This window comes from Tachyglossus aculeatus, chromosome X5 (genome assembly GCF_015852505.1).
Source record: "Tachyglossus aculeatus isolate mTacAcu1 chromosome X5, mTacAcu1.pri, whole genome shotgun sequence".
Classification (NCBI taxonomy): Eukaryota; Metazoa; Chordata; class Mammalia; order Monotremata; family Tachyglossidae; genus Tachyglossus; species Tachyglossus aculeatus.
This window is the reverse complement of record NC_052097.1, coordinates 9227120-9249803: the sequence shown is the minus strand read 5'-3', so window position 1 is coordinate 9249803 and position 22684 is coordinate 9227120. Positions and strand designations below refer to the sequence as shown.

The following is a 22684-nucleotide window of genomic DNA, read 5'->3' as shown; positions in this document are numbered from 1 at the left end:
GTTGTTTGGATGGAGAAGAAAGGGTGGATTTTAGCCGTGAGGGTGGAACCAACACGATTTGATGACACCGAATAGGAGGACTGAATGAAAGAGATGAGTTGAGGATAATGCCAAGGTTACAGGCTTGTGAGGTGGAGGACCGTGGTGCTGGCTACAGAGATGGGGAAGTCAGGAGGAGGACAGGGCGTGGGTGGGAAGATAAATTCTGCTTTGGACATGTTAATTTTGAGGCGACAGGAGGACATCCAAATAGAGATGTCCTGAAGGCAGGAGGAAATGTGAGACTGCAGAGAAGGAGAGAGACCAGGGCTGGAGATGTAGATTTGGATATCATCCACATAGAGACGGTAGTTCAAACCATGGGAGTGAATCATCATCAATCGTATTTATTGAGCGCTTACTGTGTGCAGAGCACTGTACTAGGCGCTTGGGAAGTACAAGTTGGCAACATATAGAGACAGTCCCTACCCAGCAGTGGGCTCACAGTCTAAAAGTGAATGAGTTCTCCAAAGGAGTGGATGTAAATGGAGAATAGCAGAGGACCCAAAACTGAGCCTTGAGGGACCCCCTCAGTTAGGAGGTGAGAGACAGAGAAGGAGACCGCAAAAGAATGAACGGCCAGAGAGACAGGAGGAGAACTAGGAAAGGATAGTCAGTAAAGCCGAGGTTGGGTAACGTTTGCAGGAGAAGGGGGTGGTCGACAGTGACTGAACAGTGTGTGACACAGTCCTTAGCAAACCCCATACTAATACCCCGTGGTGCCCATTACCAGGCAGTTTCCAGGGCCGGGACCCCAGAGCAAGGGAAACACGATCTTCCGTCTCCCGTACCACAAACTGAAGTCACCTGGATTAAGGCTCCGCTGTCTTCACTGAGTTTGTCGTCATGCTTGAACTCCACCGTCACAGCCTTGTCACAGTCTATCGCCGCCATCTCCACATCGGTCGTGTTGTTCATGTAAACGCCACCCAAGAAGTCAGTGGCCCTGAAACCTAGAGTCGGGGGAAAAGGAAGAGGGCTTGGCTGACCCTGATTTGACCAGCAATTCACAGAAGGCAAATGGCCTCCGGTAGTCCAAGGGAAGCATAATCCTCTCGGAAAAGCAACCTGGGCATGAGAGGCAACATGGTTGGGAGGGTCCCACTGCATTCCCCCACTCAGCTGGCCTCGCAGGGATGATGGTAATTTGTTTTGCTATTGATCGCAGGAGCCCATCACCTCTGCGAGGTCCAATGTTTGGTGAGGGGCCCGGTATATTTATATTATTCTTCAGATTAATGTCTGTCTCCCCCTCCAGACTGTAAGCTCATGGTGGGCAGGGAAGGTGTCTATCGTTATACTGTCCTCTCTCAAGCGCTTAGTACAGTGCTTTGCACACAGTAAGCGCTCAATAAATGCAGCTGAATGAATGGGTAAAGATTCTTTGGAGACAGGAAAAATTAGCCCTGCTCAAACGGAGAGTATTATCTCGTGCACCTCCAGAAATGGCCGGTTTTATTCCCAAAGCCACAGATGTCCCCAGAGAAAAATCAATTCATCCAGTTGGTCACTGCCAAAGATTTAGCCAAAAACTAAAGACTGGCTAGCTAATAATTTTACAGGGGTGCCCTGGTCAGTTAGCAGCGTGGCTTAATGGAAAGAGCCCGGGCTGGGAGCCAGAAGGTCCTGGGTTCTAATCCCGGCTCCGCCACTTGTCCCCTGTGTGACTTTGGGCAAGCCACTTCACTTCTCTGTGCCTCAGTTCCCTCATCCGTAAAATGGGGATGAAGGCTGTGAGCCTCATGTGGGGCAACCTGATAACCTTGTATCTCCCCCAGCACTTAGAACAGTGCTGGGCAGTGTGGCTCAGCGGAAGGAGCCCGGGCTTTGGAGTCAGAGGTCATGGGTTCGAACCCCAGCTCCACCACAAGTCTGCTGTGTGACCTTGGGCAAGTCACTTCACTTCTCTGAGCCTCAGTTACCTCATCTGTAAAAATGGGGATTAAGACTGTGAGCCCCCCGTGGGACAACGTGATCACATTGTAGCCCCCCCAGTGCTTAGAACAGTGCTTTGCATATAGTAAGCACTTAACAAATGCCATCATTATTATTGAGAAGCAACGTGGCTCAGTGGAAAGAGCCCGGGCTTTGGAGTCAGAGGTCACGGGTTCAAATCCTGGCTCCGCCACATGTCTGCTGTGTGACCTTGGGCAGGTTACTTAACTTCTCGGAGCCTCAGTTCCCTCATCTGTAAAATGGGGATTAAGACTGTGAGCCCCACATGGGACAACCTGATCATTTTGTATCCCCCCCCAACGCTCAGAACAGTGCTTTGCACATAGTAAGCGCTTAACAAATGCCAACATTATTATTATTAGTAGTAGTAGTAAGCACTTAACAAATACCATTATTATTATCAAGAAGGTGAAAACTACTGAGGAAGCTGATCAGGAAAGTGACACCGAGAAAACCTTTACACTCGTAAAATTGTCAGTCGTCAACCATTCCATCCTTACCTGTGCTGGTGCGAACCCTCATGATGGCATCAAATCCGATCTTTTTCCCTATGTCGTTCCTGAGGTCGTTCAAGAAGTGCTGGCTGTCGGCGCACACCTACAAGGAAAACAGCGGAGGATCATTAGAGGGCAGCAAGCGTCCGGAGAAACCACCAATTTTCCACTTCCCATCCTATTGCTTCCAACACTCAGTTCCCTGGGTTCAAAAGTGAAAGGCAAGAACGGTCTGGAGCCACTTTTAAATGGCATTTTCTTTCAATCAATCAATCAATCGTATTTATTGAGCGCTTACTGTGTGCAGAGCACTGGACTAAGCGCTTGGGAAGTACAAGTCGGCAACACATGGAGACAGTCCCTACCCAACAGCGGGCTCACAGTCTGGAAGGGGGAGACAGAACAAAAGCAAACATACTAGCAAAATAAAATAAATAGAATAGATATGTACAAGTAAGATAAATAGAGTAACAAATATGTACATACATATATACAGGTGCTGTGGGGAAGGGAAGGAGGAAAGATGGGGGAGATGGAGAGGGGGACGACGGGGAGAGGAAGGAAGGGGCTCAGTCTGGAAAGGCCTCCTGGAGGAGGTGAGCTCTCAGTAGGGCCTTGAAGGGAGGAAGAGAGCTAGCTTGGCTTTTGACCCTGTCGCCTCCCCTCTTTCGTATATTCCGAAATCATCATCCTCTAGTCCTCATTAAAGACCAACGTACACCTAATGCGTCATCTACGCCACCTCAATCTGGGACCTTAGGATACTTGATATTCTCCTCACCCACAGCACTTGTGTTGATATCTTTAAACTATATCTTACAAATGACACTTATTCATGTTAATGCCTGTCTCCCCCTCTGGATTGTAAGCTCGTTATGGGCCGGGAACGTGCCTGGCAGTTTTATTGCACTGTACTCTCCCAAGCGCCTAATGCAGTGCTCTTTTAGACTGTGGGCCCACTGTTGGGTAGGGACTGTCTCTATATGTTGCCAACTTGTACTTCCCAAGCGCTTAGTACAGTGCTCTGCACACAGTAAGCGCTCAATAAATACACTTGTTTGATTGATTGATTGAACATAGGAAGAGCTCAATAAATACAACTGATTGATTATGGTGTGCCAAGACAGTGAACTTGGTCAAAAAGACTTTCCGCCTTCCAGACGCTATATATTCTCACTTGAAAGTTTTCTTCAGTGAAACCCCTGATAAAGGCCAAAAGGAAGGAAGAAAATCAAGTGACCACCTGCAACTCTGAGCTGCCCCATCTCCTTGGCTGGATCACAGGTTAAGCTTTAGCCTTTTCTTAGTGTTTTAGAAACACATGCACATGGTCATTCTTCATAGCAGCCATGATTACACAGAAGACATGCTCTAGTGGACAGAATCCAGGCCTGGGTAGGTGGAAGGACCTGGGTTCTAATCCCATCTCTGGCACTTGTCTGCTGTGTGACCCGGGACAAGTCACTTCCTGACTACTGACTCAATCCTTGGACTTAATGAATTCCTTGGAATCACAACTGAATGGTAAAAGAAAAACAATTTAACCATTATCATTTCAAGGACTAGACTTTTAGACTGTTAGCCCACTGTTGGGTAGGGACTGTCTCTATATGTTACCAACTTGTACTTCCCAAGCGCTTAGTACCGTGCTCTGCACACAGTAAGCGCTCAATAAATACGATTGATTGATTGATTGACTAGGATTTTGTCTTTTCCTCACTTTATCACAATCTCAGTTCCCTCATCTGTAAAATGGGGATTAAGACTGTGAGCCCCATGTGGGACAGGACTTTGTCCAACCCGATTAGCTTGTATCTTCCCCAGTGTTTAGTAGTTGCATATTAAGTGCTTAACAAATACCATTAAAAAAAAAATGTTGCCAGCTCTAGCTTATGGAAAGGAAACGAAGGCAGAGGGTGATTGATTAGTCGTTGAGGATTTCATGTCAGTGGTGTAGCCAGGAGTGGACATATTCCATCGTGTTGTCCAGCAAGTCACGAATAGTCTTTCCTGTTGAACTGGGCTTTTTTTCTTTTTAAAGGGTATTTATTATGCACTTACTATGTACCAGGCACTATACTAAGCACTGGCAAAAATACAAGCTAATCAGGTTGGAAACAGTCCATGTCCCACATGGGGCTCACAGATGAGACAACTGGGGTACAGAGAAGTTAAGTGACTTGCCCAAGGTCACACAGCAGGCAAATGGCAGAGCTTGGATTAGAACCCAGGTCCTTCTGGCTCCCAGGCTCGGGCTCTATCCACTAGGCCATGCTGCTTCTCATTCTTCATTCTCTCCCCACCCAGCGGCACATTTTTATTAATAAGAAAATGGACGTGAAAATTTTTTCTACAGCAAGTAAAAAGCCTCAGTTGGATTGGAAAACATTTCAGGTGTTCACCCTTTAGCACACTGGGGAGTCGGGTGGAATTCCAGTTCCCAGAGAAGGGGCAGGAAAATGAAATGCGGGAATCACAAAGACACTTGCCCGCCTCATTTGCTTAGTGAGGGCTTAACTGGAAATACTGTTTCCTGGTTGAAACTTCGGAAATAGTTTCAGAGGCTAAATATTTAGCTCTAATGTTTTTTTCTGATTTTCTCTCGATGATTCAACTTTTCTGACTCAGTCCTTGGACTTACTGAATTCCTTAGAATCACAACTGATCAGCACAAGAAAAACATTTTAACCGTTATTTCAAGGACTAGGATTTTGCCTTTCCCTCACTTTATCACTATCTAGTTTATTGATATAAAAACCATCTGTTCCATTTTGTCACCAACTATTTCCCCAATTTACTCAACTTGAAAGAGCACAAGAAGTGGAAGGATCTGGTGAACGTGGACTGTTTTTTCTGACTAACTTTAAAGGGGCAGATTTACATGCCTGTTTCTCTTGGTTCATTCTCCTTAACCTTCCACTTTGCCCACCGAGGGCATTGTTTCTGGATCCAACCAACTGACAGGTGGGCACTTACCTGGAAATTATTGTACTTGAAAAGCGACCCTCCAGTCAGCAAGGGCACGAGACCCATAGACGCCACATCCACGAACTGGCTGGGGAAGAGGAACAGATCCACACAACAACCGTTGGCCACGCAGTCCTTAGCCAGGGCCTCATAGACATTTGTCTGGGGCTGGAAAAGTGCCTGAGAAGAATGATGAAAACATCACCAGTGGAATGCTTCAATTTCTCCTTGAACCAGAGGCAAAGGAACATCACCACCCGTTAACTGAAGGAATATATCGGCCCCGAGGAAGCTCCAAAACAAACGGACTTCCCTGCATCTGAGCTTCCCGCAGCCTGGAACTCCCTCCCCCTTCATTCCCAAAAGACCACCAAACTCTCCACTTTCAAAGCCTTATTAAATTCCCATCTCCTCCAAAAGGCCTCCCCTCGCTAAGCCCTCATTTCTCCTACTCCCTCTCCCTTCTGCATCACCTCGGCTTAGTCTCACGCTAAGGGAGGAGAACGAGATCCCTAAATACGTCGAGCCACGGGGTTCACTACCAACTCCAGGTCTTCGCTATAGCTCGAGGTTGTTCAGAGAGTGACTGAGGTACCCGTCATTCAGGCTGTGCCCAGTAATTAAATGGCACTCGAAATGCCATTCTCGAAAGATTACGAGAAGAGGAAAATTGGAACAAAATGCCGCAGATTATTTGGGGAACAGGGACTTAGCCTCTGCCCGTTTACAGGAGCGGTTCTCCATTCCCTTGGTAGGAAGAAGCGTCATGTGAGTTAGGCCAAAAGGAAGATGGTCGAGGTGCTTTCGGCCCCCCAAGCAGAGGATTTAAGAACAAATCCCAAAGAAGAGTTCCAAACAGTAGCTGCTGTACCTTCTCTTTATCCGTATTGAGCAACTTCCTGTCGTCTCTGTTCTTCAGCTTTCCTGGAGCCTCAGCCGTCGGCAAGGAGGAATGGAAGATAAACAGTTTTCCAGCACACTCCGCTGCCTGGAAAATGGAAACAGCGGGGGCTATTACTGTGGACCCCAAGTTTCCTGCCTTTCTGTTCCTTTCACACCAGTGTGTTCACAAATGTCTGCTTCCTATGTACAGTTAACACTCCGTTTACTTGGAGGCCGGTGATCACTTGGTACCACTAAAATCCTTCTCGAAGAAACCCCTGGCAATAACTAGGAACAGCTTAATCTAATTCAGGTAAGACTGATCACCTGCCCCGTCACCACACTGACCCCACCAGGCATTTGAACACTTTAAGAGGAAAGGTCGCAGAATTCCTGTGCATTGTACAAGCTTAATCTTTTCTGCAGCAATATTAAAGCAAGAAAAGTGAGCTGGAAATTTACTCATGCCTAATAAGGGAGAGCTGAAATCTAAACTCCGGTTCCCAAAGAGAGGCAAGGGCCTAGGCAAATGGGTTTATGTTTGCCTAACTCTTGAGGTATAAATTTTGAAAAAATCTTACCGTCCTGGATCCCTGTGTCACCCTGGGACCCATGGGCAAGACGGCACAAATTAAACCTGAACTATTCTATTTCAGATTTTTTTTTAAGCTCATTGTGGGCAAGGAATGGGTCTGTTTATTGTTACACTATACTCTCCCAGGCACTTAGTACAGTGCTCTGCACATCGTAAGCACTCAAAATGTCCAACTAAATTGTATTTAATTGAATTTTTACTAACAGCCTCATACTCGATAAACTCAAGAATGGTTTTGAGGGATCGAAGAATAGGGCGCTTGAGTCCTTGCCACTCTAAGCCCTCAGTTACCACCCCTTCTTCCCCCCTGCACGTATGTCTGCATCTTCATACTTGGTTGCTCTTTCTACCTGTAATTTATTTTAGTGCCTGTCTCCCCCGCTAGATTGCAAGCTCCTTGAGGGAAGGAATCAAGTCCACTAACTCTGCTTGATTCTCCCAAGTGCCTTCTACGGTGCTCTGCCCACAGTAAGTACTCGATACATATTGATTGATTCTGGTCCGAGGGGTCTGTAAAGGAACATCTTCCTGCCATCTCTTCCTAACAGATGTTTTTTCCAGTACAAAAGTGCAGACTGAAAGAAGTATCCAGAAGAGGGGTGACTCTGGGCCAGTCCGGCTTTGGCCTTTTTAGCCACTCTGGCACCATAAGCAGCGTGGCTTAGAAGGGAAGAGCACAGATCTCGGAATCAGAAGGACGCTGGGTTGTAATCCCAGCTCCACGACACATCTGCTGTGGGACCTTGGGCCCACTTCACTGGGTCTCAGTCCCCTCATCTGTAAAATGGGGATTAGCGCTTAGTAAAGTGCTCTGCACATAGTAAGCGCTCAATAAATACGATTGATGATGATGATTAAGAGTGTGAGCCCCATGTGGGACAGGGACTGGGTCCAACCTGATTAATTTGCATCTAACCCAGAGCTTAGACCAATGCTTGGCATATAGTAAGCACTTAACAAGTACCGTCACTTATTTTATTTTCTATAATGATTATGGCGCTTCAGTTGCTATCCCGTGCCAAGCACTGAAGTAGATACGAGACAAATGGGTAGGACCACGGACCTTGTCCCACGTGAGACTCACAATCGGCGGCATCGGATCCAAAGACGAAGGACAGTGAGTTATGGGGAGCGGGCTCTATCAATTCTGAGGATAAATGGAATGCAGATTTTGAGGATCTGAAGAAGCTGACTGAGCCCTGGAGTGTTTAGTCTTCCAGGGCTAGAGCAGCGATGTGAAACTTATTGTCAGAGAGCTGAGCGAGTTCTGGATCTACCACATGCTATGACTTTCACCTCGATACGTGATAAAAGTGGTGGCTCCGTGGCTCCCGAAGGAGCCAAATGCTCTGAACTTCCTCCTATTCATCGCTTTGAACCGGAGACTTGAGTACATTTTATGGGCGATTAGGAATTCCTCCAAACTGCCAAAAATATGGAATGCTTTAAGCATAATTACTAAAAACCATTTTCCCACAGAGCTCCTGCCAAAAGTTCTACCTAAGCTTTGGCTTTATCTGTATTCACTGTGGCTATGGAGTTTGGGGGACCAAGACGAGGCAGGGCCCTGAACAAGTTAATCAGTGGGGCTGTTTGCTCTTGGACGGGAGGGTAGTTAGAGGGGGCTAGATTTTGGAGCAATAACAAGAGGCACTGGTAAAATTATGAGTTGTTATGGCTAGGGAAGCACTTTCAATAGGAAATATGCCGAAGAGTTCACTTGGCTAGTTCAAGGGGTTTCAGAATAAATACACACAAGAAGTCTCCAAACTTAGTTAGGCTTGTTATTGTTGGGGCAATTTCATTAGGGGATAGATTTCTCCTCTTTTTTTTTTGGCTTTTCCTCTGTCCTCTTACTTAATGCTCTTTATGTTTTATTACCTTTGAGCTTATATATATGGGCTTTCTTTGGCGGCTACCTGATGTAAAGTAAAAAGATGCTTTTTGGTGGGTAAAGCTTGAAAATAATCTCTGTGAAATCCACAGACAAATGAAATTTTCACTCCTTTTTACTAAGTGACTGAGGATTCATTATGCTGAGGAAACCATTTTTTCCCCTATTTGCCCAACCCATGAGCTTAAAAAAAATCTGAAATAGAATAGTTCAGGTTTAATTTGCGCCGTCTTGCCCATGGGTCCCAGGGTGACACAGGGATCCGGGACGGTAAGATTTTTTCAAAATTTGTACCTCATATCTGCCCAACTTGTTTACCTGCATCTACAAATAAATTATCCATACAGAAAGCCAACACAGGATGATTTTAAAGTCCTGAAGAGGATGCTGTAGGTACAGCGTTCCCCCTGGTTAGGAAAGAGCCTTTGCCAAAACAGAATCCTGGTGAATTTTTTTTTTTGATGCTATTTGTTAGGCACTTACTATGTGCCAAGCACTGCGATAGATACAGCTAAATCAGGCTGGGCACAGTCCCTGTCCCCACATGGAGCTCACGGTCTTAATCCCCGTTTTGAGGATGAAGTAACTGTAAACAGAGAACTTTAACAGAGAAGTGGAGTGACTCGCCTGAGGTCACGCAGCAGTCAAGTGGCAGAGCCAGGATTAGAACCCATGACCTTCTGACTTCCCGGGCCCCTGCTCTATCCACTAGGGCAGGCTGCTTCTCCGGGTCTTGCGTTCCGTGGAAGGTTCTCGCCCTCTGAGACTATGCATCACCGCTTCGAACCATCACTCCTTCTACTATCCAACCTGAGGGAAGGCTTCCTCCCTTCCTTTTCACCACTTTAGAAACATCTGTCCTAGGAACCGCTACCCTGCTCGTTCAAGCTGTCATCCTAGCCCATCTGGACTACTGTATCGGCCTTCTCTCTGATCTCCCATCCTCTTGTCTCTCCCCACTTCAATCCATACTTCCTGCTTACCTCCTTCCCTTCCCCACAGCACCTGTATATATGTTTGTACATATTTATTACTCTATTTATTTATTTATTTTACTTGTACATATCTATTCTATTTTATTTTGTTAGTATGCTTGGTTTTGTTCTCCGTCTCCCCCTTTTAGACCGTGAGCCCACTGTTGGGTAGGGACGGTCTCTATATGTTGCCAACTTGTACTTCCCAAGCGCTTAGTACAGTGCTCTGCACACAGTAAGCGCTCAATAAATACGATTGATTGATTGATTGATCTGTTCTGAGTCTCAAAATATCTTCTGCCTAGTGGGGGCACACATCCTGGAGGCTGATGAACGTGGCAAATCTAAGGACACGTCAACCTGTGTGCCAGCCAAACTCACTCCCAGTCCCGCCGCCCCGCTGCCCGCCCTGCTCTGGACCCCCAGGGCCGACGATAACATACTCGCCACCCCCTCCGCTCGCTACCGGCGCCAAAATCTGGAGTGCGGCCAGCGGGCGGGGGCTGCAGGCTACTCCCCGCTCTGTGACTGACAGCTGGGAGCCAACTTGGCCCAGCTTTCGGACAGCCCCGATGCTGACGCTCATCAAGTGTTTCAGGCTCCAGGGAGAGTCCGTTGCCCCCCGACACCACCTCAGGGCTAACCTTCAGGGCTTCCATGCCGGCCTGGATGATGGGAGCGAAGACGGTCTCGTTGTCCTTCGTATCTGCAAACATTTCTGGAATCTGATCCAACAAGCTGCGAGAGAGGAGAGCAGAGTGGTGAGCGGGTTGTCAGAATACACGGGGAGAGGTGCCCGCCGCCCCCACCCACCCGGAATGAAATCACTGGCTTGCTGACCTTTAAACCTCCCTCCTAACACATCGCGCCCATCCATCAGGTATGTATGTTGGTGAAGGTAAACTGAGTTGTCCTTCTGGGACTACCTAGTTTCTCAGGTCATTTCTGCCCACCCCGACTCACTTTACACAGCCCAAGTCCATGTATTGCCCGGAAGATGCGGCAATATTTGGCAGCTGGTCCGGCGTTCCCAACGCTACTTGCACTGTAAGCTCGTTGTGGGCAAGGAATGTGTCTGCTTATTATTGTCCTGTAGTCTCCCAAGTGCTTAGTACAGGGCTCTGTATGCAAGCACTGAGAAGCAGCGTGGCTCAGCGGAAAGAGCCCGGGCTTGGGAGCCAGAGGTCATGGGTTCGAATCCCGGCTCCGCCACTTGTCAGCTGTGTGACTTTGGGCAAGTCACATAACTTCTCTGGGCCTCAGTCATGGGGATTAAGTTGTAAGCCCCACGTGGGACGACTTGATTACCTTGTATCTACCCCAGCGCTTAGAACAGTGCTTTGCACATAGTAAGTGCTTAATAAATGCCATTATTATTAGCGCTCAATAAGTATGATTGAATGTGACCCGCCGGCCCCTTTCCACCTCCTTTGCTACCAAAGGGAAGAAGAAATCCTGGTAGTCGGCGGTGATGTCCCTCCCTTTTGGCTATTGCTTTCCCCACGGAGGGGAGGCCTCCAGGACAGCCAAAGGTCGGGGTTCAAGCCCAACTCACCAAAGCCCCCCGCCCAGGCTGGGCCAGAAGCAGCATGGCCTAGTGGAAAGAAGGTGGACCTTGTCCAATACCACCTCCGCCGAACGCTTGCTGTGTGACCTTGGGCAAGTCACTTAACTTCTCAATGCCTCAATTCTCCTCTTCTCCCTCCTACTTAGACTGTGAGCCCCAATGCTGGACAGGGACTGTGTCCAACCTGATTACGTTGCACCTACCCCTGTGCTTAGAACCGCGTATGACACATAGTAAGCACTTAACAAATGGCATTAAAAAGGAAACAAAACGGCCGGTGATTCATTCCAAGGCCCAGGAGTAATAATAACAATAATGATGGTATTTGTTCAGCACTTACTACGTGCAAAGCACTGTTCTAAGCGCTGGAGTTAACAGCCGCAACAACCAAATTCATATTTCCTAATGAAATCTTTGATTTTTACTTGTGAATAACCGCCTGGGAGTCCTTATAGTTGACCAGGAAGCCGTCTAGGAGGGGAACAAAGACTTCACCAACGTCGGTCACCACCATCATCTGAGGCTGGGCCAGGTTGCCTTTCACGTTGAAGAAATGGAGAACTTTGTTATAGGTGACGAATCCCACTCGAATGGCCGAAGTCTCTTCTTGCTCCTCCCTGAGAATAAAGAGATATATCGTGAGGTCGTTATGCGAACCTTGTCCTATGCCATCGAGTCGCCTCCGACCCACAGCGACGCCATGGACACATCTCAGAACCCCCCACTTCCATCTGCAATCATTCTGGTAGGGTATCCAGAGTTTTCTTGATAATAATATGGAAGCGGTTTACCATCGCCTCCTGCACAGTGAACTTGAGTGTCTGCCCTCGTCTCTGTCCCATGCCGCTGCTGCCCATCACAGGTGAATTTTGACTTGTAGCAGATTGCTTTCCACTCGCTAGCCACTGCCCAAGCTAGGAATGCAATGGACAGGCCTCTGCTTGACTCTCCCTCCCATAGTCGAGACTGGTAAAGTACTGGAAACTCTCCAGGTGTGACCCTGAGAGGGGTATCCCAACGTAGCCATCAGAAATTGTACGTGATAGATGCTTACACTATAGACTCTAAACAAAACAAAGAACTCAGAAGTTGTGGTTTAAGACCCAACGTTACTTTCCATTACCAAGCTAAGCATTTGTTTCATTCTTTTAACGATGTGATTAATACTAATGGGATAGTAATGGAGCAAATAAAGAGAAACCATCTCCTGGGGGGACAAATGTTTCCAAAACAAAACCAGACAGAGGGAAAAAAAGGGATTTCAGCAACCTGTGAAATGAAATTAAATTAAAATGAGTGCATTCTTCTTGTTCAACCCTGTGGGGTTGTTTCTATTCTGTGGGCACACACTGTTTCTGATAAGGCAGATTTTTAAATAGCCTCCAGCTTCTTCTACAGTTGTTGTGGAGGGAAGCTACCCCTTTCTGCCTCTTCCAAACTACGGTTCACGATTACAGTTCCCTTTTCTAAAATAGAATGTGCTTGTGTTGTGTTGTTTTAAATGTGTGTGTGAAGATGGGCTTTTCCCCCAAACAAGTATCCTAAATTTAGTTCTGTTATGGATACCCCACCACCACCACTTCTCCCTTCCTCCCCTATTCCCACCTCAAGCCTTGTCCATTACTTGGAAAAAAAAAATGCAGGCCATTATCTTCCCGGTGGGCTGTTCCAGAAGAGTCACCTACCCTTTCCAAAAACCTAAGCGGCACTTCTCAGTTCTTTGGCTCATCTATGCAAGGAGAACTGAAGCCTCCCCATCACTGCCCACCCACCTCTGCTGTCTGATTTGCTGGCTCAGGGAGATGGCCCTTGTCTCGAGAAGACTGGGGTAAAGATGTCTAAGGGCGGGTGTTGCCGCTTCGCCAAGCTGATCTGTGATTTTGAACACCAACCACTTGGGATCCCTCTTTTTTAGGGGCCCCCTTTCTGAATTCAAGAAGTCATCACTTAAGAGAATCGAGTTGCAGGGGAGCGCAATCACAGAAAAACCAGACAAGTCTTAAAAGAGAGAGACCGGAGAGAAAAAGCAACAGGAAAAAAAAAGGAAAGAGCAAGAGAAAACCCCCAACACTTTGGCTCAGATACAGGGAGCTCCTGAGGGAGATGTTTGAAAAGCCAGGAAGAAAGCGGGCGAAATACCATGAGCCGCTTTGGGTTATTTCTCCTACTGATCTGAGGTCAAAGCCATCTAATTGGCAGCAATGGGGTGTAAAGTTATGGTGATTCCGGGGCACTGTAGTTAGGACAATCTGACTTCGTACAGTTTTGCTAGGGGGGCAGGCCTCGTTACCTGGATCGTCTGGAAAAAAAATAATCAAATACATCAAGAGAAAACAGCAAGAGTCCAGGGAAACTGACAGGTTTTGTGATTTGGGCTAATCTGTGAGAGAGAGGTGAGAGAGACAAGAGGAGGGAAAGACAGTGCCCTGCCCATAAGTACCACTGATTGATTGACTGAAAAAATGGAAGAATGCAAGAGTGGAGGGGCAATTACACAAAAACAGTGAGAGAAACAACTTCTGTGCGCCCGTTCCATTTCAATCATCCTGACAACTAACTTCGGTGGGCAAAGAACTTCTCACCCCACCTCAGGACTGGCTCCATGGGCTCTGACTAACTTTGCTGTAAAACCAGTTCGAGCCATACAAGGAAGAGTGGAACAAAATGCTCCAACGGCTTCCTCAACTTCAATTTGCCTGAAGCCTCCCTCATCCTGGCACTCCGTCTCAAAACAACCCGATGTGCTTTTTGAACAGAGAAAAATCTCCCTCTCCCTTGAGTCAGGATCAAGAATGGGGGTCCCTTTTCTACTTCCCTCAAAATTCCTCCTCACCCATCACCCGGCAATGCCAATAATAGTAATGGTCTTCTGGCTTAGTGGCAAGGGACCTCTGGGTCATGGGTTCTAATTCTGACTCAGCCACTTATCAGCTGTGTGGCTTTGAGCAAGTCACTTAACTTCTCTGTGCCTCCGTTTCCTCATTGGTAAAACGGGGATGAGTTGTCTTTCTTCCCTCCCCCTCAGACTGTGAATGATATGTGGAATAGGGACCTGATATGATTGTGTTGTGTGTACCCTAGCGCCTAGCAGAGTGCTCTGTACATAGTAAGTGCTTAATAATGATGATAATAATAATAATGATGGCATTTGTTGAGCGCTTACCACGTGCCAAGCACTGTTCTAAGCTCTGGAGTAGAGACAAGGTAATCACATTGTCCCATGTGGGGCTTACAATCTTAATCCTCATTTGTAAAAGAGGAATGTACTAAGAGCTGGGATAGATACAAGGTCAGAAGGTCAAGGGTTCAGGGAACATGGGTTCTAATCCCAACTGCACCACTTGTCTGCTGTGTGACCTTGGGTAAGTCCCTTCACTTCTCTGGGCCTCAGTTACCTCATCTGTAAAAAGGGTACTGAGACTGAGAGCCCCACGTGGGACAGGGACCGTGTCCAACCCAATTTGCCTGTACCCACCCCAACGCGTAGTGCGGTGCCTGGCACATTGTAAGGGTTTAAAAATACTATCATTATTATTATTATTTTTATACAAGGTAAGTGGGTTGGACACAATCCCTGCCCCCCATGGGGCTCACAGTCTCAATCCCCTTGTTTTTAACAGATGAAGGAAGTGAAGCCCAGATAAGTGAAGGGACTTGGCCAAGGTCACGCAGCAGACAAGAGTCAGAGCCGGGCGGCTACGACCCGCCCCACCGACCCCCATGTGGACCAGGGCAGAGCCATAGGCTCCATACGGGTGCTCCAGGACTAGGCACCCACAGGGTCCAGGTCTGCTTGGGAAGCGGCTGGAAGCCGGGAAAACGATGCTCCTTGGGCGGGCACGGTGAACGACACAGGCCCCCAGCTCGACCCGCCTAGCCGTGATGCCAGCGTTCACTGTCAGGTCAGGTTCCCCCAGGCAGCCTCCCTTTAGGAGGACACAAAATCGACATCCCAGCTCGCTTCCCACAGCTACTCTGTGTGTGACATTCCATTTGTTTGTTCCTTGTAAGGTTTATCTGTTCAAATACCGATCTGATTATCCTAGTACTAACAATCTTAAAAGTGTGGTCAGGGTTTTATTTACACACAACTAACCACTGCCTTCTCTCTCAAAAGGTGGCTCAGGGTTACTCTAAGGGGGAGTAGTACACAACGGTTTTCAAACCTAAGCTCCTTGAAGGCAGGGATCTGGTCTTTGACCTCCAGTGTATTGAACCAGGGCGTAGCACCATAATAAAGGCTTAGTCGATATCACCACTAACTGATGAATTGCTCTGGTATGGGGCTCCGCCCTCAGAAGGCACTCAAAAAATGCTCTTGATGAATTTGTCTGAGAGGAAAAAAGTGAGTAAACTCAGTGGATTCTTCTTACTTTGGAAGTCTTTCCAGCACAGTCTTTAGTTCCTCACAGATGAGCTTCACAAGGCCATTCTTTATATTACTATACGACACGTCGATCATGAAGATATACGCTGGTGGGTTTGGAGGCGTATTTTTCTGCAGGGAGCAAAGAGGGGCAGATTAGATAAATACAACAAAACAGTCCACAAACTTTAGAATGAGAAGACCTAGCCAAACTTTGTGGGCCATCAGATGTTTCATTTAGCATTTTAAAAGGGGCTGTCAACGGAGTAAAATATTGCCACAGGATGTGGCTTCCTGCTGCCTCCAAAATGCTGATTTTTTTTTTCTTTTGTGGATGACCTAGACTCAGCCCTGAATTCACTGATCTGGCGAGAAGCAGCGTGGCCTAGTGAATAGAGCACAGGCCTGGGAGTAAGAAGGACCTGGGTTCTAATCCTGGCTCCACCACTCATTCATTCATTCCGTCGTATTTACTGGGCGCTTACTGTATGCAGATTTTGCCTCGATATGCTCGATGTTGCCTGGCTCGCCACTAACCCCTAGCCTACACCCTACCTCTGGCCTGGAATGCCCTCCCTCCTCTAATCCAACAGACAGCCACTCTCCCCATCTTCAAAGCCTTACTGAAGGCCCATCTCCTCCAAGAGGCCTCCCCTGACTAAACCCCACTTTTCCTCATCTCCCACACCCTTCTGCATCACCCTGACTTGCTCCCTTTGCTCTTCCCCGCTCCTTGCCCCAAAGCACTGACGTACGTTTCTGTGATTTTATTTATTTGTATTGATGTCTGTCGCCCCCACTCTAGACTGTGAGCTCGTTATGGGCAGGGACTGTCACTGTTTATTGTTATATTCTACTTTCCCAAGTGCTTAGTTCAGTGCTCTGCACACAGTAAGTGCTCAATAAATACGACAGAATGAGTGAACCCCAAGACTTTCTTTCCAGAGGCTCCCCAAGCTGGCCCCATAGAGCAACTGGGGGCAGCCCCATTTCGAGACCATTCAAGGGTCCGACGGAGAGTTTTGGGCAGCAATCCCAGCCCCTTCCCCTCCACTTTTCTGTCTATAAAGGAATCCGATCCTTATTTTAATATCTGTTGCCTCCATTACATTGTCAGTTCCCCGAGGGCAGGGAATCATGCTTACCAACTCTGTTGTCTTGTACGCTCTCCAACACCAAGTACAGTGCTCTTGCACACAGTAGGGCTCAAGCAATACCCTTGATGGACTAAGTGATCCACCCCGTGTCCACGGAGAGTCTGACCATTTCTCAAGCCTGAGCAATTAGAACTGGTAACAAGCTGAGCCTTCCCGGCATTCAACCAACCAACTCCCAGGAAAAAAAAAAACCCACTTCTTTCTTCCCAGAACAAATTTTCAATCACCCTGAGTTCCCTCCGGCTTCTTCAAAATGGGAGGAACTGGACCTTGATCAGCCATTCTGAAATTCTCTACTTGGCACTCACAAGCTCAAAATTCTTAATTCCCCACTTTTCAAAAGCCTGTAGCGCATTATCAGAGACCTGGGTTAATTTCAGATTTATGTACGGCCTGGTTTTTCCCTCATCCGCCTAACAGGGACAATAGCATAAAGCAGCTGTTTCTGGTTAGAATGTTTTGTAATTTCTGGTCACTTCTGTCTTGCGATAAAGGAAATGCTTCTTTTCACTCTTTAAAATATTTAGCAAATACAAACTCATACAAACACAACCTAAGGTAATCAGATTGGAACCGTCCCTTTCCCACATGGGGTTCCCAGTCTAAGGGGAAGAGAGAACACACATTCTGCTCCCATTTTACAGTTGAGGAAACTGAGGCACAGAGAAGTTACATGACTTCCCCAGGGTCACATAGCAAGCAACCGGCAGAGCTGGGACTTGAACCTAGGTTTCCCAACTCCCGGTTTCATGCCCTTTCATTCAATCGTATTTATTGAGTGCTTACTGTGTGTAGAGCACTGAACTAAGCGCTGGGGGAGTACAAATCGGTAACACTAGGCCACACTGCCTCCCCACAAAGTATCAGCTGTCAATTACTCTTAAAATAATAAGGACTAAAATCATATGAAAGAAACTGAAAATAATTTATCCACTCATCAGCAGTATAGGTGTGGGTCCTAAAGGAGCTTAAGACCTACTTTTCGGGGTGACCACCCACGACATAAGGAGGCCGTAAGGAGACCGGCTTTAGCCATCTTGCAGAGGGGCTGAGGGGCCAGTGTGTGAAATTTAGAGGAGATCACATACACCCCGGCACATCCCACCAGTAATGGAGCCGATGGTGCTGACCCCAGGGATCAGGGTGGGGAGCCGCATTTTCCTCTTGAGGACGATTCTCCCTCGCCTCCCATCTAGCTCCTCGGGCCCTGGGCCCGGGGACTTGGACCAACCTGCCGGACTCCTTGAAGGCAGATCTATTTTCCAGGGATGAAACAATCGGGGTGGGTGGATGAAAAGGATAGGACCAGAAAACCAGAAGATAGAGCAAAGGCCTGGGAATCAGAAGAACCTGGGTTCTAATCCCGCCTTTGTCATTTGTCTGCCGTGTAACCTTGGGCAAGTCACTTTACTTCTCTATGCCTCGATTCCCTCATCTGTAAAATGAGGCTGAAGACCGTGAGCCCCACGTGGGACATGGACGGTGTCCAACCTGATTATCTTGTATCTACCTCAGTGCTTAGAACAGCACCTGGCACATAGCAAGTAAAAGGAGTGTGGCAGGGTGCTTTCCAGCGGAAATTTGGACCCCCAGGTGGAGGCTCTGAAGGGGCCAGTGCTCTTCAGGCTCCAGGCACCAACTTCCCATTTTGAGGTTGGGGATAAAAGAGTTGGGACTCTGGGTACGGGGCAGATGGGAGGGCCTGGGAAGTGGTGAGAAGACAGGCTTCCCCGAGTTGATTTTGGATCTTTTTGGCACCACTTAGAGATCTTGTGGAGAACTGGGATGAGCAAAGTTGGGAGCCCAGCCCAAAAAGCTGGGGTGGAAGGAGTCCCCGAAAGCATGAACTTCACTCCCGACAGCTGGAAACCCATAGAGACTGGGGCCCCTGGGGCCCCCACGGACCGGGTTCCTCTGCCACAGATCTGGTGGCTTCAGGGCTCAGCAAGGCCACGGACCGGGCACCGGCCTCTCGCTATCCCAGACAGCTTTGTCTTTCCACTAGCTCAGGGTCTCGCCAGCATGTTAAAAGCCCTCTTCCCTGGCCGGTTACGGTCCGACTGCACTCAAAGACCCTTGGGCCGCTCCTCTTATTTACAGCACTTGGTGAGCCCGACTTGGACTCGTAAACTGGAGACTGGACTTCCCAGATGGCCTGAAAATGTCGGTCTTCACTTCTCTGGCCTGCTGCCGGATGGGGGAGATTTCCCATCAGTCACATATCTGGGACCCTTCCAGGAAGGGGGACGTGGTGGGGGGGAACGTTAGCAGATAATGGACCTCCGGTTCCCAGAATAGACTTGATTCTATTCCTACTTTTAAACCAATGCTGCAGTATGAAGAGAATTCCGTCTCTTGGGCGGGCAGCTGGTCGCTGAGAGACCCTGGGCCTGGGTTTCTGCCACCACAGATGTGAATGGATTTCCCGTGATGAGTTACCGCCGCTCCGCTACCTTACAGCGGGTCCCCCAGTGTGCCGAGAGAGGCAGCGTGGCCTAATGGAAAGAGCCGGGGCTTGGGAATTAGGAGACATAGGCTTTAATCCTGGCTCCCAACTTGATGCTCTGTTACCTCCAAATCACCTGACCTCTCTGTGCCTCATCTGTAAAATGGGGATTAAAGACCTGTTCTCCCTCCTCATTAGACAGACAGCCCCATGTGGAACAAGAACCGTGTCTGACCTGATTATCTTGTATTTACTCTAGTGCTTGGAACAAAGCAAGCACTTAACAAATAACATAGTTATTATGATCATTATTATTATTACACATTAACTCTACAGCCATGAGAGCCACGGATCCTCAAATGATTATCAGGAACTCGGTATAAAATATGTATAAAATACAGTCACTCCCATAGCTAAATGCCCACTCCCTCCAGGCCCACTTGAGGGCAGCTTTAAACCAGCCATCACCAGGAGCTGAATGGACTCTGCAGTTTCGCCAGGGAAAACACTCAAGAAGCAGAGGAACAGACGGAGGCCAGACACCTGAGGGGCAGGGTCTGCTCCGAGAGGTTGGGAATCAGCCAGCCAGCCAGCTCAATCGCCTCTGCCTGAGGCGGGTCGGGAGTGTGTCTACATCAGCCTCCTCGCTGAGCTCCCTGCCTGGATCCAGCCTCTTCCCTCTCCAGTCCATACTGCACTCTGTGACCTGGAATGTTTTTCTCAAAACTCGTTCTGCGTACGCCTCCACACTCCTCAGAAAACCTCCGCTGGTTGCCCATCTATCACTGGATCACAGAGGAAATCCTCACCATCAGCTTTAGGGCACTCGATCGGCTCTCCCTCCTACCTAACCACGCTCCCCTCCCTCTACAAGTCACCCTGTCCAACACTTTGCTCCTCTAATACCAACTGACTTATTGTGCTTTGATTTCCTCATGCTCACCATTGCCTCCTTGCTCATGTCCTCCCTCTGGCCTGGAACTCCCTCCCCCTTCACAGGTGACCATCTTCAAAGCCCTACTAAAACCATACCTCATCCAAGGAGCCTTCTCTGATTAACCTCTCATCTCCTCACCCTCGTCTCCCTTCCTTCTGTGTCACCTGTACAGTCGGGTCTCTACCCCCTAAGCACTCTGACAATCCAAGCCCTTCGGCATTTACGTGCATATCCTTATACTCAGTGGCTTCCCCTACATATAGTTTATTTTAACATCATCCGTCTCCCCGCCTAGATTGCAAGCTCCTTGAGGTTAGGACTGGATCTACCTACTGTCCTAGGGCTTAATAATGTGCTGCACACAGTAAGTGCCTAATAAATATCAATGATTGATTGATTGATTCTGGGAAGAAGGGCAGCACGCGCTTATCACATTTGAACTGAACAAACAAAATTCAAACTATAGTGCTCAGTGGCCCCCAGGGGCTGTGCCTTAAAAGAGGGCAGGCGGTGGTGAGGCTGGGTTTTAAGGGACCACCCTCTCACTGAACTAGAGAGAATCACTGTGGCATGACAGAGGCAAGCAGCTCCTGCCTGGACCCACACCCTCCTCTGTTTGGGTTCAAACAGAATCTGTGCACCAAAGGCCTTGCTGCCAGGGAAAGTCTGGATTTAGCCCCAAAGCAGACCCACCCTCACCCTCACCTCCGCTCCCTGCCCAACTCACCTCCCGGACATGGATTCCTGTCTGCCACCCAGGAACACACAGATCCGTGGAGAGAGAGGAAGCAGGGATCCTCTGCCTCCCTGCTCTCTAACTGTGGTTGTCCCGGTTCTTGGTCTCCATCTCTTCTCAATCAGCTCTCTCCCACAGACTTATCCTCTCTCTTCTCCCACTTCACCTCAGCTCACACTCTTTGAGCCTCTCAAATTAACCTCCTCACTGTGCCTGGTTCTCATGCTCTCCCCTCTTCCCCCCTTCACACCTGGCAGGCCTCTTCAAGCCCTTTCTGAAATTACATCAACTCCAGAAGGCCCTACCCGATTTATTTCTCACATCCTCAAATGCCATTTCAACACTTCAACACTTGTACACCGTTTAAACTCTCATAACCCCCTGCAGCACCTATATACTCATTTTACATATTCCTTTACATCTTCCTGGCTACAATTTATTTTAGTGTCTGTCTCCCCCGCCGTTGGACTGTCAGTTCCTTGAGGGCAGGGATAGTGCATGCTCCCAGGTGCTTAGTACAGTGTAGAGCACAGAGTAAGCGCATGCTAAGTACCACTGACTGACCTGCTGAGCAGGACAAGTGGCCGGGAGCTAAGGGGGACTTCTGAATGGAGACGATGCCGAAGGACTTCGGGATAAAGAGTGAGCGGTGGGTTCTGGACATTCCCTACAGTCAATGTGGCCGGGATCATGCTCTCGGGCTCCCAGTGATGGGGTGATACCCAATCATCCTGAGAGCCTCCACATGGGAAAACGATTTTCGGTGCTTTGCCACAGACTGAGAAGCATTTCAAAAGGCGGGAATACTTACTCTGCAGTAATCCAGAGTCGCGACGAATTCGTACGATCCTAGAGACAGCTCGGGCTTCTCATAGTGGTCCAGTCTCCGGCCCACGTGATCCAGATGTTGGAAGTAGAACGGCGGGACTAATGAAACACAAATGGGGGAGAAAGAGTTTTCCTGTTCTCAGAACACAGACGATTTTACAGGGCCCCAAAATTTATTGGGAGAGGGAGGAGGCTGGCTAGAGAAAGGGCTATAAAACCCTGAATATCCTGCACATGAAACCGTACATTGCATTGGAGGGAATTTGGGAAAGGAAAAACATTTTTGGCTGTGGAGAAGTCTCTGACTCGCCACACCTTGGAGGGAGGGGAGCACTTGGTGAGGCTCCTGGAAACAGCTATTATTTTTTTCATTTTTTTAAGGTATTTGTTAAATGCTTACTATGTGTCAAACACTGTTCTAAGTGCTGGGGTAGATACAAGTTAATTAGGTTGGACACAGTCCCTGTCCCGCATGGGGATCACAGTCTAAGTAGCTACCGGGGACAAAAGGTTATAGAATGAAAAACACCAAATGGTGGAGAGATTTTCAGTCACCACTATTCTCCAAGGGGATCGCTCTCCCCTCACCCTGTCCCTTTGGAGAATATAAGTGGTTTTACTGTTCAAATGCTGATTTGAAGACTATTTCCACTGTCAGTAGGCCAACCAGGAGAGTAGGATATTAAAACAAACTCCCTAATTCTCCCCCTAGCAACTTCTCTGAGGGGAAAACGATCATTCTTCTGGCTGAGCTGAGTTGGCATTAGAGACTTTCAAGGTTTGGGCTTCGGTGCTAGAAAAATGACTGTATTAGGGAAAGGATTTCACCGCCGTGTTCCTGCTGAG

At 48.1% G+C, this 22684-nt stretch overlaps 1 protein-coding gene and 1 non-coding gene across 3 annotated transcripts in view; both read right to left on the bottom strand.

The window, feature by feature from the left end:
* Window positions 1–22684, bottom strand: part of SEC24D (SEC24 homolog D, COPII coat complex component) — a 102753-nt gene that overhangs the window by 13820 nt on the left and 66249 nt on the right. For both annotated transcript variants that reach the window (XM_038769146.1, XM_038769147.1), the window contains 8 exons: window positions 21822–21937; window positions 15742–15866; window positions 11794–11985; window positions 10446–10539; window positions 6328–6444; window positions 5466–5636; window positions 2496–2592; window positions 847–992 (listed from right to left, as the gene is read on the bottom strand). In XM_038769146.1, coding sequence (XP_038625074.1) covers window positions 847–992; window positions 2496–2592; window positions 5466–5636; window positions 6328–6444; window positions 10446–10539; window positions 11794–11985; window positions 15742–15866; window positions 21822–21937 — 1058 coding nt within the window. The remainder of the gene's footprint in view (window positions 1–846; window positions 993–2495; window positions 2593–5465; window positions 5637–6327; window positions 6445–10445; window positions 10540–11793; window positions 11986–15741; window positions 15867–21821; window positions 21938–22684) is intronic.
* LOC119947766 lies at window positions 12241–12378 on the bottom strand. Its single transcript, XR_005456563.1, has one exon. It is a non-coding gene; the product is annotated as a small nucleolar RNA SNORA7 (small nucleolar RNA).